The following is an 18,382-nucleotide window of genomic DNA, read 5'->3' on the forward strand; positions in this document are numbered from 1 at the left end:
GAACCTGACCGCCTATCTTTGTTCTACTTTGGGATTTGGGTTTTGTGGCTTCTTCCGTGAAGCAGCTTTCCCCATCCCCACACCTTCTTGTGCAAATGGCAGTTGCTGGCCCTGGCGTCTGACCCAGGTTTACCTCTGAACTGCCGGCTACGCCATTCATCTGCTATTGTCCCAACCTGTCCCTAGAGCCTTATTTTGCTAAGACCCAGGGCTCTGTATGACACCCGGGGAGGAGACGTGGGGATTATTGGGATAGATTATTAGGAGTGTTCAAGATTAACCCCACTGCTTCTGAATGTTTTTGCTTATGTAGGTAGGTCTCATTATCTCCTCCTGGGACTCTGACCCACTTCCTGTTATTATTTCTTAAACTGGGTCAAGTGTGATTCTTTCTCTTCTAAGTGCGGCTGGCAACCTGGACACGTAGGTGGGGACAGCGCATTCAAGCCTGTCTGCGATTTTCGTTGGAGCCCTGCATGCCTGGGCAGGGTCTGCTGGGTTCTTTTGAACATTTCAGCCTCTCTACCCTAGTCCCCTCCGCAACCCCGCCCCGTTTCTGCTCCCTGGACTGCATGGGAAGCCAAGGACCGGGTCGGCCTCTGTGTCAGTCCTGCTTGAACCTCATGTGGGCTCTGTCCCCAGGGCATGGCCTGGTTTCCAGGAAGTTTGGCGGCTCTGGGAACTCGGGCTGCCATGGGGTTGAGCAATGTGTTTGCTTCCACTGGGCACAAGACGGTGGCCTGGGTCACCTCGAGGCTCAGCTGGTGGCGGGCGCTTCCATCCGTCTGTCGGAGGCCTAGTACTTTCTGGGAGAGCTTGAGGAGGTCTACACAGGACACGGAGTCCCCTGATGACACACTTCAGCTGCGGACCCTGTACCCAAGAGCTCAGCGGGATGAATGGCTGAGGGAATGAATAAAACAAGGGGCTCCCAGCCCCCAGGGAGAAGGTGCTGGGGCTGCTCTTGCAGCTTTGCTGGCCACCCCCGCCCTCAGCATTCCTTCCTCTTCAGAAAGAACGAAGAGACGTTTTGTTCATATGTTTCCTTTGGCACTTACATCAAACTGTGTCATGGGTTCTAAAGCAACTGTTTTTTAAGCAGCTAAAGCAAAATGCATGTTAGTTATTATTCTCTCCACCAAACACCATAGCAAGGACCTTGAGAGCTCTATGTTCTTTCTTGTTTTATTTACTTATTAAAATATATTTTTATTGATTTCAGAGAGGAAGGGAGCGGGAGAGAGAGATAGGAACATCAATGATGAGAGAGAATCATTGATTGGCTGCCTCCTGCACGCCCCCCACTGGAGATCGAGCCCGCAACCCCGGGCATGTGCCCTTGGTGGGAATCAAACCTGGGACCCTTTGGTCTGCAGGCTGACACTCTATCCCCTGAGCCAAACCAGCCAGGGCTCTACATTCATGCTTTCATACCCTAAATGTGCCAGCTGGGACACGTTGTCTGGCTCAGGGTTTTGCAGAGAGCTAAAACTTGTGGAGCCTTTGAGCTGCTCTCGGGGAGGGAAAAGACCACGGGGCGCCTCCTCTTCCTGCCTCTTCTCAACGATCCAGGGTTCTGCCTGTCCTTTCCTGGCCTAAGGGAGAGCAGCCGGTGAATTTGGATGAGAAGACACTGTGTTTTCATTTTTCACTCAGCTAACTGAAAGTTAGCATTCCTGTCAATTATGAAGGAAACAGACCACAGGGGTATTAGGAGCACCTGAAGCTTCGTCACCAACTGAAATCACACTAGTTATTGAAAATACTTAGAAATGCCATTTATGCTCATCAGCACTTCACAGGGACTATAGCTAATTAGACTTGTTGCTACATCTTATTATTTAGTTCATTAATAAAACAATATACGATGTAAACATTTATATATTTGTAACTATTTAAATGTAATTGGTATTTATTTATTTATTTATTTATTTAATGTTTTTATTGATTTCAAAGAGAGAGGAAAGCAGAGGGAGAGGGAGAGAGAGACATCGATGTGAGAGAGAAACATTGATCGGTTCCCTTCCACATGCACCCCAACCGGGGCCTGAACCGGAAACCTGGGCATGTGCCCTGACCCGGAATCCAACCAGCGACCTTTTAGTGCACTGGATGATGCTCAAGCCACTGAGCCACATCGGCAGGTCAAAGGTAACTGGTTTCTTTTGTAAAAACTATGTGTTTTATTTTATGCCTTAAAAAATGTTCTGAGAAGAGGTTGGCTTCACCAGACTGCCAAAGAGGTTCACTGCATACAAGGTCACGACCCCCCTTCTGGGGTCTTGATTTTTGGTCAGAGTCTAGCGGGGCTGGCTGTAATTGGAGCAGGTTTGGGAGAAGGTGGGAGCAAACTGAAGCCTTTTTAACTTTTCTGAAAGCCTCTGACCGTGCGAAGGGAGATGCTGCCCACTAGTGGTTGGAATGTAGAACTGTGAGGCTGCGAACAACACAGGCCCTTGGACAGTGGGTTGGGGATGTTGGTAAAATTTCTTGGTACTTGTGTCTGAAATGAGAGAATAAAGGCAACAGGCGGTTTTACCGCTGCCTACAACTCCAGCCGCATCGCTTAAAATCCTCTTCCCTCTTCCCTGTGCTCCATCCATTTTCTCTGTCAGTGCCTCGAAGCCTGGCCTGCACGAGGGTGTTAATCCATGCTTTTACCTCTGCTGGACTGCCCGGCCTCACTCCCCCCATCACCTCCTCTGGATAACTACCCTCTCCCTCCATATCTGACCTCAACCCCTGACCCTCCAGGCCAGGCCAGGCTCCTTGATAATCCTCGTCTAGATCTGTGCTCACAGCTGTTCTCCTTGGAGTGGGCTTTTGCTTATCGCTGCACTAGGGCAGGGGCTGTTTGTTCTCTGCAGAATCTCCAGTGCCTGCCCAAGGGCCCTCAGCAAGCACTTGTTAATGAAGAGTGACTGCGAATTGGAAAATTCATAAAGAGACGGCGAATGCGAGCAGAATGGATTTAGGTCCACGAGAAATCAAATCAGATGGCCTTCCACCGTGACACATGACTGCCAAGCCTCTACATACTCCCAGGGGTCCTACTTTCACCAGTAACAGGGCTCCCCAGGATCACACAGTAGAAACGGGGTAGCAAGACTGACAGGCCGGGGAGACAGATGGCCCGGGATCAGATCCTGGCCTTGGGGCTTCCTTCCTGGGTGACTCAGCCGCTTTGTGCCTCAGTTTCCTCATCTGTGAATAGTGAAAGGAACAGTACCCCTGGCACAGGGAGGTTAGGAGTGCTAACGAGGTACCTAGGAAAGCACCCAGCACCTAGCAAGTACAGATCAGATGGCGCCTAAAGGAAAAGAGCCAACTGAGCCTGAGGGACGGTCAGTCCACCCTCCCTGCCCTCAGGGGAGGCGCTGGAGGCAGCGAGGAGGCAGCCCTGCAGCGGGCCTGGGCCTGGCTCCCATTCTGCCCCCCCCCCCCCACCCCACCGCTCTGTCTCGGTTGTGATATGCATGGGAGCCGCTAAGAAGCACAAGGTAGAAGCAGAGCCCTGGCCGGGGGCTCAGCTGACTGGAGCATCATCTCCTACACCAAAAGGCTGCGGGTTTGCTTCCGGGTCCGGGCACATACCTGGGTTTCAGGTTTGCTTCCCGGTTGGGGTGCATAGGAGAGAAAACCAACTGATGTTTCCCTCTGCCCCTTCCTCCCTCCCTCCCCTCTCCCTAAACATCCGGGGTGAGAATTTTTTTAAAAGTAGAGGCAGGGGACTCTTCCTCACCGCTGGGCTGCATCCCTGCCGGTGCCCAGGCCTTGGCCTCCCCGAGGATGTGCTGAGTGTGCTGCCCTTGTGGAGAGGCCTGACACCACGATTTCCTTCTGGTCTTTTACACTCACGTCCCTGCCCAGTTCTCACTCCAGAGATTTATAACCAAAGTCGTTGACTCTGGCTTCCGATGGAGTTATAACATTGGTAACATACTTGGCACAGAATTTCACAGAATATATTAATGCTCAATAAATACCAGTTATTTCTCTGTTAGGAAACAGTGGGTCTGCCCTCTTAACTTCATAACATTTGCTAAGCACCCAGCACAACCTCTGGCACTCAAAGGCTTTCAGGAAATGTGGGGGGTGGAGCGGGTGAATGAGCTTATTTTCCTCCTCCAGGCCCAGTTGGGCTTCGTCGTGCTTGACTGCCCCAGTTCTGCACAGTTGCCGCTAGAGGGCAGGAGAGGTTAAGACAACTGTACTCAGGCCCCCTGGGACCCAGAATTATTGGCTTGACAAGGGAGGATGAGGGAAGGAGAAAAACATTAGAATGCTTGAAAAAAAGCCAGTTCTTTATCTCTGGGGGACCCAATGGAAGGAAATGTGTGGCTAGAGAGATTGAAGTTAGACTTCAAGAAGAACTTCCAGCCCTAGCCGGTTTGGCTCAGTGGATAGAGCGTCAGCCTGCAGACTGAAGAGTCCCCAGTTCGATTCCTGTCAAGGGCATATGCCTGGTTGTGGGCTCAATCCCCAGTAGGGAGCATGCAGGAGGCAACCAATCAATGATTCGCTCTTATCATTGATGTTTCTATCTCTCCCTCTCACTTCCTCTCTGAAATCTATTAAAATATATTAAAAAAAAAAAAAAAGAACTTCCAACGCACAAAGCATGCTTATTAGAGATTTTATACAGGTGTTTTTGTTTGTTTGTTTGTTTTTTTGGTTTTTTTTGGCCTTTAGCTACATCTGCCCAAGCAGAATACATGAGAAGGTGGGCTCTTCCTTCCTGAGGCTGATGTGACCCCACTAGGTCCTATTAAAGTGTCTGCCTTCAATGACTCCATTCTTGCAGATGCAATTGTAAAATACCTTTATTGGTCAGTCAGCCACCACTCATGCTGTTCCTGTAATAAGGATCCTTTATAGCGGCATGATGGTGTTCACATGCAGATGCTTTCTGAAGAGCCTGGGGCGGGGGCAGCCTTGCCCCTCACATCAGAGCTCCTTTGTTGAAATGAGCTGGTTAGTTTGGCTTTTGTGGATTTCAGGGTCTGGGACCAAGAACATAGTCCAAGGATCCCTCCTTCGCTTCTTGGGAAAGCTGCTCCCAAACACGCACAGTATCAGGGACACCATGGCATCTGGCAGGGGCCAGGCTAGGGCCACCTCTCTTCCAGCGGTCCCTGCCCCGGGCTTCCCAGGTGGCTCCATCCCCATGGGGGCCCCAAAGAGGAGGGTTAGGCTCCAGGCGACATTACCTTTCAGAAATGGGGAGACTTCAAAGCTCTCCAGCCAAGCTATAAAGCAACAGGAACCTTCAGTAATGAGAGTGTAGCTCAGAGCTGCAAAAGCAGAGGGTTTGATGCTCAGCACAGGAAGGAGCTGGCTGCCTGGCCTGGGCTTCCGCGACCAGTGAGCATCTCCGGCCAGCGCTGGCCCTGCAGAACAGTGGCCTTAGCACAAAGCCATGAACACAGGTGAGCCACCGCCTCCTCCTCGGGCCAGCAGGCAAGCCCGGGGCTGGCTGGAGTCTGCCTCTCCCATCAGGATGTAGTCCTTCGTGCTTGGTAAGAGGAGAGGCCAAACCCCCTTTCTCATGCTGGTCTCTCCTTTGAGGATGAGACCCAAGCAGGGAGCTGCTGGCCATGCAGAGCGTGGGGCAAGAAGGGACCACTGCGCAGCCTCCTCCCCCAGCCTGTTCCGCCTGACCTTCCTCTTCTGAAGTCCCATCTACCTGCTAAAGCAGGGCCCCCTCCACTTCTAAGCCTAAGGCTGGTTGTCTCCTCCCACATCGGGCCCTGAATATTGTCATCATAATGGTGACCTTGAGTCTGGTGGCTCTCCAGGAGTGAGGTTAGGGAGGCAGAGAGGTGACTCTTGTGTCCTTCCAATTGCAGACACAAGGGTGGGTCCTCTGGCAGGCAGGTGCCCAGTGCCTTGGGGCCTCCTGTCCGGGGCTAAGGCCAGAGAGCTGTCCATGGGGCAAGTTGAGGGGATGAGGTGGAGTTGGGAGGCAGTTGGACAGAGGTATATTATGAGGAGCAGCGAGTGCCAGCCCAGGGAGTGGCATGACCAGCCCCACACGTGGGAGCGATCAGGCGCTGCTCAGCGTCAGGGATTGTTGGGAAAATAGCTAATGAACCGTGCTCAGGCAACTGTTAGAGTTCATGACACCAGAACCTCGGGAAGAAGCTAAGGGTAGTGAGATTCCTGACGCTGGGACTGCCGGGTATTGCTCCCTCTGCCGCCACCCCTGTCCTGGGAAAGGGAGCTTGGGCCCTGCACCTCAGCTGCCTGTGCGCTGACCCACCCGACCCTGCCTACCGGGAAGAAGATATCAGGGGAGCCCGTGGAGTTCTGTCACATGGTCTGTCCTAGACCTTCCAGCAAAAGCCAAACCAAACCATCAAGCCAAATGCAGTGGGCGTGGGGGCTCGGGCCCCGCGCAGGGCGGGGCAGGGCCGCTCAGATCTCGATGAGGCTGGCCTGGCGCAGGCAGAGGGGCGCGTCCTCGGGCATGGCGTTCCGCTGGATCTCGTTCCCGTCCAGGCGCAGCACCTGCAGCTTTGAGAAGTTGATGACGTCCACCACGGTGCAGAAGCTGCTGATGGAGAACTCTGCGGGGACAAGAGGGGCGGAGGTGGGTGGGAGGAGCCCGGATCAGGGTCCCGGATCCACAGCGAGGCCTGTGAAGCTGCTTGATGCCAGGGCTGGAGCTTGGCTAGGTGGCCCAAGCGGGTTCTAGGGTTGGAGTCATACCGACTCTTTCCACTAGGGGGCGCAAATTGGGACCTCAGCTGTGTCTGCCGCTCCAACCTCCAACCCACCCCCAGCCTGGACAGCACTCTGCAGACCCTGGAATGCCCTTGCGTGTTCTTCCAACCAGAACCTGCTCCCTTCCCATCTGCGTGCAGCAGGGGGAAGCAGAGGAACGCAAAGACAGCGAGCGGTATGGATAGCGTTTGAGAGGGCTTGGCTCATTTGCTCTGAGATGAAAGACAAGGGAAATGGAGGGACTCAGAGCTGGAATAGCTCCTGCCACTCTGCACACAGAGAAAGTGGCAGGAAATTAACGTGAGAGCTCCGGGTCGGAGAGACCGCCGCTGCGGACCAGGCTCGGGGGGGCTGTGCCCCTCCATCCCCAGCACTGTCAGGGGTGAGCAAGGCGCTGAGGCTCAAGGACACTCAAAGTCAGAAGAATCAGGCTGCCAAGAACCCCAGGAGCCAAGTACACAATTCCCCGGCCTCCTGCATTTCATATGATTGTGGTTTATCTCTTTCTTTTAAATCCCAAAAGAGTCCCCCCCTTTCGGAGCTTCCCCCCCACCCCAACCATGTAATCCCTAATAGGTGCGATAGTTCTGTTTGGTTTTAAAAAACTCTTCTGCAGCTTTTCACCCCCTTCTCCCTCTGATTGTCCTCTTAGACAGCAACCGCCTCTGTCCAGGGTCTGCAGGTCAGGAACTTGAAAGGAGAAAAACAAGAACTCAGTTAAAACCCAGCAGGGACATCAGAAGTCGCCACCGAAGAGCTCTGAGGCCTCTTGGGCTCCTGCATGCGGTAAGGGCTTGAGGAAGATGCTCATGTGAGTGTGGGTCGGGGTCGGGTCTCAAGGGCAGGGTCCACACGGTCCATCTCCAGGGCTGGAACCCCGGGCTGAGCCAGGGTGGGGCTCGCCTTTGTGTCCACCAGAGGCGCTCTCGGCTTGCCTCGATGGTCAGGAGCTCTGCCCGCCTGAAGCTGGGCAGCAGGAGTGGGAGGAAGGCTTTCTGACTCTTCCCAGGGGCGACGGTTGGAGGGCGTTGTGGGGGTGAAATGAAGGTTGCAAGGAAGACAGTATAGAGAGCTCACAGGCTGGGGAAGAACGTGTCTTTAAATGAATACAATCCATTGGTTTCCGTCTCTGTTAAGAACTGACCAAGAGGAGGTGAGGCGAGGCTGCAGCCAATGTGAATGGAAGACAGAAAATCCAGCCCCAAAGCATAAGGAGGGGCGGGGAGGAATGCCCTTTCCCAGAGTGTACGAGGGCGGGAGAGGAAATCTGAAACGCTTTGGGATGTTTCCTGTCTGGTCCTGGGGAATGGGTCGAGTGGCCTCCGAGTGGGCAGACTGCAGGCAGAGCAAAGGCCAGGGGCTGCGTCTATGGTGTCTGCATGGAAGCAGTGGGTGGGTGAGCTGGGGAGACGCAGAGTGGCCCAGGTGAGTAGCATTTCCAACCCTATTTGGGACTGCGCTGGAGGTCCCAGGATAGAATCTCTACCCCCTGTTCAAATCCTGGCTCCCAGCTCTGCACATATAAATATGGGGGCCCTGGGGCTTGTGGGCACACAGTGTGTAGATTCTGCCCACATGTTGGGTACCGTGAGCCCCCTGTGCTCCTTCTCCAAGCTCATTCATAGCACAGGGCTCTTCTGCTTGGAGACTCTGAGGACACTTTCCAGCCCAGATTGAAAGCTGACATAAGTCTTTCCAAATTCCTGCTGCTGGACCCGCCCTGCTCCACTGGATCCCGAAGCTGCTGAATACAGTCCGAGCTGTGTTCCCTGCTGCTGCCAGGCTGGAAAAACTGAGGGCGATGCTAGTGGAAGAAGGAAGAGGAGGGGAGGGCGGCCTGTCCCCTGCACACCCTTTAGTTCCTGCCCTTCTTCTGGATCCTCTCTTGGGGGGTTGCTTCAATCCTGCCTGCACCCCCACCCCTGCAGGGGGCCCTTTCTGTCATTCGCCCTAGGAGAGGGGCTCAGCTCGGGCTCTGTCTTCCCTGCTGGTGATCTGCCTCAGGAAGGTGCTCCTCATATTCTCAGCCAGAGACGCCTAGCTCTGGGTCCTTGGACCACAAAAGGAGGGGCTCAGAGTGCAATGCTACGCAGCCTGGGTGACATGGAGAGGCTGCTTTTCCTTCTCTGCCTCAGTCTCCCCATCTTTGCACTGCAAACAGTAAAACAAAGCAAAACGATGCCTGTTAACTTCAAAGTGGCAAAAAGAAGAAAAGCTAATAACAGTGATTGTGCATTGCTTTTCCAATAACCTGCCAGGCCCATTAATTTACTAATTAAGAAAAATAAGGGCCCTAACCAGTTTGGCTCAGTGGATAGAGCGTCAGCCTGTGGACTCAAGGGTCCCAGGTTCGATTCTAGTCCAGGGCATGTACCTTGGTTGCGGGCACATACCCAGTAGGGAGTGTGTAGGAGGCAGCTGATTGATGTTTCTCTCTCATCGATGTTTCTAACTCTCTCTCCCTCTCCCTTCCTCTCTGTAAAAAATAAAAAAAAATAGATTAAAAAGAAAAAGAAAAATAAGGAATTGCTGTTTGTCTAAAGAGAAGACTAGGGGAAAGACTCATAATGAGACAAAGAGGATTTGGCTTAAATTGTACAAGAAGAGATTTGGGGTAGACACTGAAAAATGTTATTTATTTATTTTTTTAAAATCCTCATTCAAGGAGTGAGGATATTTTCCCATTGAATTTTAGAGAGAGCGGAGGGGAGGAAAAGGAAGGGGGAGAAAGAGAGAGAAACATGGACGTGAGAAAGACACATCGATCCTCCACAGGCCCCGACCAGGGGCAGGGATCAAACCTGCAACCCAGATATGTGCCCTTGACCGGGAATCAAACCCGAGACCCTCTGATGCACAGGCCAACGCTCCAACCAATGAGCAATGTCAGCCAGGGCCGAAGATTTTTAGGTTTTTTGATTTAAGGAGAACTTTCTTGTGAGACCTTAGGACACTTTACTGAAGTAATCTTATCTTCATCAGAGTTTTAGAAAGGGATGGACCACCTAATATTTGAGCAGCAAACATGGTTCTGCATGAGGGCAGGGTGGTAACAGACGCTGTGATGAAGCCATTTCCACCCCAAGTTTCTCTGATTGTATAGTTAGGCAGTAACTAATGGGTCCTCTCCCATGACAGATGCTCTTTGCTGTCACAGTTTCAAGGTCAAACTCTGATGGAGCACAGCATAGCACATGCCATTTCCGATGTGACAGTCCTCCTGGATTCAGAATGGGTGGCAGGTAGGGAGTGGTGACTTCTGGGAGGGATGATGGAGAGCTAGTGGAATGAAGGACAGCTGCGGGGAAATGTCAAACCCCTTGTGGCATGCAACATCTTACAGACGTCTTAGAGGACTGCCCCCTTGGAACGAGAAAGACATTAAAGACAAAACCGTTTGCCGTGCACACGATGGTGTCTTGCACTTCAAATTAGAGGACCAGGCACCTGGTCAGCTTTCTTTTGTTGTTATTGTTATTGTTAATCCTCGCCTGAGGACATTTTTCCTTTGATTTTTAGAGAGAGAGTGGAAGAGAGAGGGAAAGACAGAAACAATGACATGAGAGAAACACATCGATTGGTTGCCTTCTGCATGCGCCCCAACCAGGGCCGGGCCAGGGCGGAACCTGCAACCAAGGTACATGCCCTTGACCAGAATCGAACTCAGGACCCTTTGATCTGAAGCCCGACACTCTATCCACTGAGCCAGACCAGCTAGGGCCCTCATCAGCTTTCTAGCCCCACTGCCAACCTCTGGTGCTGGTGCCTCTCTCACTCAGAGGGCGGAAGGCGGTCCAGCTCATTAACGTCTCACCAAATGACTGACCTGTTCCCTGAGCACAGGGAGAAAAAGGATCAAGAGACAAGGGGTGATTACTCAGCCCTGTAGGTGCTCTTTGCTCTCAGCAGGCTCTGCTTCAAAGCCCTTTGTTAGTGAGTCTTTCTTTCCCCAGGGAGAGGGGACTTTGCTGACAGAGGAAGGGAGGTTAAATGCTGGTTCTGGACCCTCTGGGTAGGATTAAGACATCAGAGGCCCGGAGCCTTGTAAGCACAGTCTGAACGCAAGATGCTGAGCAGGAGCTGACAAGCAACCAGGTAATCCAATCTGCAAGGAATATTTAGGTCCTAGAGGCCGCCCTTCGGGCCCCTTTAGGCACCTGCAGGGAAGTGCTTGGGAGACAAGAAGCCCGGTATCCTCGCCCCCACCCCAGGGCTTTGTCGTGGTCAGGCTCATGTTGTTCCAGGGGGACCTCTGCCCTGCCTCCAGCGACTCCTTGAACTCCAGGGAGAACTGACCAGAACAAATACTGCATTCAGCTCTGAGCGGCTGCACATTCTTGTCCACCAGCTGTTATGTTTGAAAAGCAAATAAACACCCAAACACAAGACCAGGCTGTAGAGGCAGGAGGAGATGGTGTGGGAACAGAGAGCTCATCCTCTTCTGGGCCAGTGAGTAGGATGCAGATGCCATGGTTTCTTAGCCCACCTTCCTCCCCCCCCCGCCCCCCGCTCTCCCAGGATGGATCCTACAAATTCAACTTCAATCCCTTCTCTCTATGAACTGCCACTCCCAACCCTTTCCACACTCCTCAGTACATGACCCCTTCCTCTCAGACACACGCATTTCCTGGCTGTCCCCTACAGGTGACCTGTTCAATTACTGGTTTCTTTGTTGGTGGCAATTTGTCTTCCCAGAATGGCTTTGTCCTAAGTTCCTCTAGCCCATGCCCACTTATCTCTCAGGCCCTACATTGAAATTTACTTCTGGGAAGTCTTCCTACCAACCAACTGGCCACTAAATTGTACTGACCCTGCTGTTAGTATAAGGCTGGGTCTCAGGTTGCTTCATTTGTGCTCTCTAGTTACTCTACTGCCATGTCTTTTGTGTTGCCACCAGCACTCAGAATAGGGTCTTTCCAGTGAAATAGACTGCCACTCCCCATGCCCCTTTGCCAAGGTCTCACCATTGATCCTATTGCCTTGGAGGTAGAGGTTCTCCAGGTTGGTGTTGACTGGGGGGATCTTCTGCAGTTGGTTGTAGGAGAGGTCGAGCTCAAGGATGCTGCTGGAATTGAAGGTGTTCGAGGCCAGGCCATTGTTGGTGAGACTGTTGTGGGACAACCGCACATACAACAGTTTGGGTGACCCCCGGAAGTAGCTGTCGGGGACGGAGTAGACATTGTTGTGCTCCAGATACAGCTGCTCAAGGGCTGAGGGCAGTCCATCCGGCACCCTCCGAAGGTGATTGTAGCTCAAGTCCAGCAAGATCAGTGACCGGAGGCCCCTCATCGCACTGCCCACTTCCTGGATCTCATTGTGTTGAAGGTACAAGGCTGTGAGGTTCTCCAGCCCCTCCAGAGCATTGTTGGGGACCCGCGAGATCTGGTTGTGGTCGAGGTGGAGTTCCCTCAGGGATCGAGGCAGTGGGCCGGGCATCCGGGTCAGGTTGTTGTGGTCCAGGTACAGCCTCTCCAGGTGCCTCAGCTTAGAGAAGACCTTCCTGCCCACCTTATCACTGGTGATCTGGTTGCCATGGAGAGCAATCCAGAGCAGCCCGGTGGCATTGTCGAAGACACCTTCCTGGATGGAGGAGATCTGGTTGTTCTGGAAGTAGACATACTTCATGCGGGAAGGGACGAAGGGCAGGTACTTCAGGTTGCGGTTGTCACAGTACATGGCCGTGGGGAAGTTAGGTGGGCAGTCACACTCCTGGGGGCAGTCTCGAGGTTCTGGTGGTGGGGGTGGAGAGCCATAGGCATAGGCTGGACCCTCCTCCACCCCGTACGGGTAAGGCTCATAGGGCTCATAAGGGTAAGGTTCATAGGGATCGTAGTAGGTGGACTGCTGGCTGCGGAGGTAGTGGAACCACCAGTGGGGGTCGTCATCATACTGGGCCCAGGAGAGGGAGCAGAGCCCTGCCAGCAGCAGGACAGAGGCCCACTGCATGTTTTCTCTGCAAGAAGGGAGAGAGAACAGAGCAAGCAGACATGAGTGAGACTCCAGGGAGTGAGTGGGTGAGGCTCAGGCTTTGAGCAGATCTGATTTAGTGCCAAACACCTGAAAATAGGAGCCTTGCTCTCCCTTCCTGCATGCCTTCTCCCAGCTGGACCTTGGCTGTCTGAGGGGAGCTGGGTGCATTTCCCCCTGGGGCGTAGAGGCACAGAAGCAGAGTCTTTGAGAGGAGAAGAAACTTGAATGGGGGTGCTGCCTTTTTTTGGAGGGGCAGATCCATTACAACCTGAAGGTTCTGTTGTGGCAGCTGGAGAGCCCATAGCAAGCCCTGTGGTGTGGGGTGCTCTTCAGGCCTGAATTCACAGCCAACTTGGACTCCCCGGGGAAATAATAATTTTCAAAAGTCCAAGGAAAAAGCCCCGTGGCTCTTTTCATGTCTCTGGGAAACCTCCAGAAGTGGCTGGAGACCTCAAAGGGGAAGATCTGAATTACTGCTGAAAGATCTTTTGGTCTCTTGGGCAGCCTGAGGGTTTCTGATTTTGAGTCTTTGGGGAGGCTTGGGCTGCCCTCCAGAGTGCCAGCGTCTAGGACAGTCTGCTGGGCGAGAATACTCTTGAGTTAGCAATGTGTGGCTACACATGCAACTTGGCAGGCACTGGCGCCCAGGAATGGCACTTGTCTTCCAGAGTGGCTGGGTGCAGGGCGTCTGAGTCAGTCCACCTGCTGTCCTCTGTGATGTCTAGGAAAGTATTAGCACTCTTCATTCTCCACCACGGTCATTACGCAAGAGCCATGTGGGGCCAAGAGACATGCATTGAGGAACAGCACAAAAGGGAATAGGAATTGAAGACTGGCACGTGTGCCCAAGGGAACGTGGCTTTAGAATGGGATTCTGGCATCCCCCTGCCATCCCCTGTGGAGACATCTGGATTACCGGGCTCCACATCGAGGCCCTCACACTGGCATCAGCCTGTTGCCTTTGAATTTACATGCTAGTGAGATGAGAACAGGCAGGCCTGGGGATAAATGCAGGCATGGTGTCCTCTGAGAGGGAAGCTGAAGGCATGGAAGATGAGGGGTCAGGGGGTGACATATCAGGGCTGAGCACCCTACTCTGACTCCCTAAGCCAAAGTGCTGCATAGCTCCTGTGAGCAATGGGCACCGTCCAGAGGTGTGAGTGTCACCCTGGGATGGGGAAACCTTAGACCCTTTTTTGGTCCCGAAAAGGTCACAGATATCTCTCACATTACTTTGGGGCCACGCTGGGGTTGGCAACGGTGGTCAGGGGAAAGAAAGAAGTCTAAAAGCCAGCACCAACTCCCATGAACTGATGGGAAGCACCCTGACTGTGACAATAGAGTCACTCTGTGTCCACCACCCCTCCCAGACCTCTTGGTTCCCTGAAAGCAGTTCTCTTAGGCCAGCTCCATCCCATCAGCCTCTGGGCTGCAGAGGAGAGGCAGCCTGGCTCACTCTCAGGCAGCCTGAAGCCTCGGACAAAGAGCCCACAGTGTTTCTGAGAAGCCAACCCAATCGCCCATGGCCTGGGCACGCTGGCTGGGGCCTGGCTCTGGCCAGGAGAGAAGACTGATGGAGCGGCCCACTGCCAGCAGCACATTTTTCCATGCACAGCTCTGGGCTGCTGCAGGACCAAGGTGGCTGTCTGGAGGCTGGCACAGTGAGCCTCTGTCTCCATTTCTCCTTCCAGACTGGGTACTTTGGCAGACAAGAGCCACCTTCCTCTTCAAGACTCAGCTTTCCAGGGGCATGCATCCTGTCCACTTGGGCTTCTCCTTAGGAGCCCTGACTGCTGACAGGATTTGGTGGGGACCTTATGCCTCTGCTTGTCCTACCCCCATCTCTTGTTGTCTGCTCTTAAATCACCCCCTAATTCTAGAGACCCTCCCATGCTCAGAGTTTCATGAGGGGAAGTTTCTCAGACTGTCACTCTGTGAGTTGGGAAGCTTACTCAGGAGTTACTGCTGCTCTCTCATTTCTCCACTCTACAGACCCCTCCTCCCTCCTATCAGAGTGGAGGAGGTCAAACCAGAAGCCATCCCCTCTCTGGACTGGACCCCCACTCACAGCTCCCTAGACATGGTCTCTTTCTCTCCCTTTCACCCCAGCAACACACACACACACACACACACACACACACACACACACACACACACACACTCAGACTCAATACACAAAACTCCCCTCCCCCCATAAGCAGTGTTTCGGCCCCACAGCCCCTCTATAGGAGAGACTGCAGGGACACAGGGCTGGAGGGTGGGGTGGCATTTATGAGTAGTAGCCGGGCAGAGCTGGCTCCCCTTTGCTTTTTCATGCCTGAGAACTGGAGGTCCCCCCAACAATCGGAAAGGAGCTGCAGGACAAAAGTAGTATGCGGGGACCCCTTCTTTCCATTTCCCCTTGGCTATCTCCAGCATCCTGGGGGCATGGCCCAGAGAGGGAGAATGAGGAATGACTTCTCCCTGCTGCCCCCTCCCACTCCCCAGCCCCTTTCCTTTATTTTCTTGTGGAACTACAAATCACTAAAACCAGCGAAACGACTGCACTTACCTGGAGTTGACTTTCAGAGTGACCACGTCCCCCTGCCTGTGGACTCCTTGGGTTGAAGGAAGTGTGTGTGAGAGCGAAGGAGTGAGCGTGTGTACTGAGAGTGTCCGGGTCTGTGCCAGGCCAGGGTCCCGCCCCCAAATTCCTAATCAAATATTGTGAAGAGCGGGGCTGAGGAGCCAGGATCCTGGCTTTTTGGGCTCCGCTGCAGGGGCGGAGCTCCCAGTCCTGTCTGCCTGCCGCTAGGAAAACCACCTTCTTTCCACTCACTGTCTTCCCTGAGCGCTGGCAGCTCTGCTCTCCCCCTGCTGAATGAGTTAGTGGCGCCCCACAAGTTATTTGTACAGGCTCTGGATTTCTCATTAAACCCACAGGGCAGCTGCCGGGATGGGAGGGCCAGGCTTGGGAAGAGGCATCTTAATTAACTCTTTCAGCTGCGGTGTCCCTCCCTCCCTCCCTCCCCCAGAGCTAGTATTCATCCTTCCCAGCACCATACACTTTCACTTATCCTTGGGGTTCCCAACATTTAACTTGTTGGGTTGAAACGGGATGATAGGAGAGGCTGTGGGTGAGGTGCCTGGCCTAGCACCCAGTGATGCTTACCATGTGGGAGAGATGATTGCTCTTGTACCCATTTTACAGATGTAGACACCCTGAGCAAGGGGAAGATGAGGTCCAAGAAGCACACAGGAGCTAGGCCAGGAAGGGACCTTTAGGCCATGGAATGGATTTAGTTTTTATTCTAAAAAAGACATGTTGTCTTTTAATCTACTTGGGAGAAGCAACAGAACCTGACTCACATTTCTTTCTTTTTTTTTAAATATATTTTTATTGATTTCAGAGAGGAAGGGAGAGGGAGAGAGAGATAGGAACATCAATGATGAGAATCATTGATTGGCTGCCTCCTGCACGCCCCCTACTGGGGATCGAGCCCACAACCCAGGCATGTGCCTTTGACCAGAATCGAACCTGGGACCCTTTGGTTCGCAGGCCAACGCTCTATCCACTGAGCCAAACCAGCTAGGGCCTGACTCACATTTCTAAAGGCACACGGGAGAGACTGCTGTGTAGGGAAAGGGAGGCGAGGGTGGAAGCCGCAGCCTCATGGAGAGGGGATGGCAGGTTGGCCTAGAGCAGTGGATGAAGGCTGATGTGCTTTTAGACAGGGAACTGACAAGTCCTGAAGGTGAACCTGCTATGAGGAGTTAGGGAGGTCAAGAATGAGCCCTAGATTTGCAGTCTGAGCCACTGGGTGGGTGGGAGCTCTCTTCCTGACATTGAGAAGACAGGGCGGAACAGACCTGGGTGGAAACCCGAAGCGTGCTGTGGATGTGCCACGTTCCCGGTTAGGCCTTCCAGGGCAGATGTGCACAGACAGGCTGTGAGTCTGACTTTGGAGTTTGGGGGTTGGAAGGAGACATTTGGGAACCTCGGAATTTAGATCATGTGTCCTAATTGCTCTCTTCAACTGAATGGCCTCACATCCAAGAAACACCCCCTTTAAAAACATTTTTTAATTGTGGTAAATTACATACAACATAAAATGTACCCTCTTAACCATTTTGAGTGTACAATTCAGAAATGTATTTGCATTGCCATGTCACTGGTCTCCAGAACTTCTTCATTTTTTAAAAGTGAAACTCTATATTCACTAAACAAAAATTCCCCATTACTCACCCACCCTCCCACTCCCAGTCTCTGCAAACCACCATTCTACTTTCTGTTTCTGTGAATTTGACTACTCTCTATGCCTCACGTAGGTTCAGTCATATAGTATTTATAGTTTTGTGCCTGTTTCATTTCACTTCGCATAATGCTCTCAAGTTTCATCCATGTTGTAGCATGTGTCAGAATTTTCTTCCTACACTATCCTATGGTATACATATACCACACTTAAAAACTTCATCTCTCTGTTGACGGACATTTGGATTGCTTCCACTACTTTGCTATAGTGACTAATGCTGCGATGAACATGGGTGTATAAATATCTCTTAGAGGCTCTGCTGTTAATTATTTTGGATGTATGCTCAGGAGTGGAATTGCTGGACCAGACGGCAATTCTATTTTTAAGTCTCTAAGCCACCATGCTGTTTTCCACAGTAGATGCACCATTTTACATTTTTTTATTAATAGTGCAGAGGGTCAAATTGGAAGCAGTCCTTATTAAAAAGAGGCTGAGAAAGCCTCAGATTTTGAATTTGGAGAATTTAGAGGTGTCAGGCAGATGGCACTTTTGGTTGCTCTAAAAAGTTGGAGCTGTGTGGGCTGTTAGAAAAGTCCTGGTCAGGGGCTCAACCTTCTCAGCAAAGAGGTTTTGAGGAGATTGAACATAACGAATGGACCTTTGCCGACCCCTTACTATAAACTAGGGGGTTTATGTATGTCATCTCATTTAATGACCACAGCAGGTACTTTGCGTTGGACACAGGGGCTCAGAGGTGTAAAATAACGGGCAAAAAAGGGCTTAAGAATTTGAAGCCAGAAACTCCAAAGCCCATGACTTTCCCACAACCAAATGTGAGAGCACTGGTGAAGAGGAGGAGGTGATGGCCACCTCGCTATCAGGCCTCTTTTATTGATTGATTGATTGATTGATGATTTTAGTGTGTAGCCAGGTTTGAGAGTATCTGAAGGCAGGGAAATGGACACGATGACCTTCAAAACAGAGGTCATCACTTAAACATCTAACTCCAAAAGAGGGGACCTTCCAAACTTTTTTTTATGAAGTAACCAGAAAAGGCGAAAAGAATGAAAGGGTACCCTTCAGGGACCAACAAGCAGAATCCGAAGCAGCCCACTCGAGCTTAATCTCACATTTGATGTAAAAATATTATGTGAATTTTGCATTTTGTTCCATATAAATAAAAAATTCATATTTATTTCAATAGAAATCCCCAGTCCCCCCTCCCAAGCCCCCCAAGCTCCTTGGGTACTGATGGTGCTCCAGACTCACCACACTTCCCTGCGGTCCCAACTTGAACAGCACAGTGCAAGCCATTCACCTGGGCTGGCAAGCCCCTCTCTCAGGGAGGGGCATCTGGGGGAGCCACCCCTGAGCATCTCAGGACGCATCCTCACACCCTTGCTGTGGGGTCACAGGGGCTGGAGCCCACAGACCCCACCCCCTATGTCTGTTGC

At 52.2% G+C, this 18,382-nt stretch overlaps 1 protein-coding gene across 1 annotated transcript; it reads right to left on the bottom strand.

The window, feature by feature from the left end:
* Positions 1-4,806: 4,806 nt before the first annotated feature.
* Positions 4,807-15,558, bottom strand: FMOD (fibromodulin). The gene is made up of 3 exons (XM_080647706.1): positions 15,248-15,558; positions 11,691-12,679; positions 4,807-6,569 (listed from the first exon to the last, which is right to left on the bottom strand). The coding sequence occupies exons 2-3, from the start codon at positions 12,670-12,672 to the stop codon at positions 6,418-6,420; spliced, it is 1,134 nt and encodes a 377-aa protein (XP_080503832.1). The 5' UTR covers positions 12,673-12,679; positions 15,248-15,558; the 3' UTR covers positions 4,807-6,417.
* Positions 15,559-18,382: the final 2,824 nt, after the last annotated feature.

Source organism: Plecotus auritus (assembly GCF_963455305.1).
Source record: "Plecotus auritus genome assembly, chromosome: 12".
In the NCBI taxonomy this organism is placed as follows: domain Eukaryota; kingdom Metazoa; phylum Chordata; class Mammalia; order Chiroptera; family Vespertilionidae; genus Plecotus; species Plecotus auritus.

Bases quoted from the DNA above. Each gene is read 5' to 3' on its own strand.
- FMOD (XM_080647706.1), bottom strand. From the start codon at position 12,672: ATGCAGTGGGCCTCTGTCCTGCTGCTGGCAGGGCTCTGCTCCCTCTCC. The intron at 6,570-11,690 runs GTGAGACCTTGG...TTGTCCCCGCAG, and splicing joins CCAAGGCAATAGGATCAATG to AGTTCTCCATCAGCAGCTTC.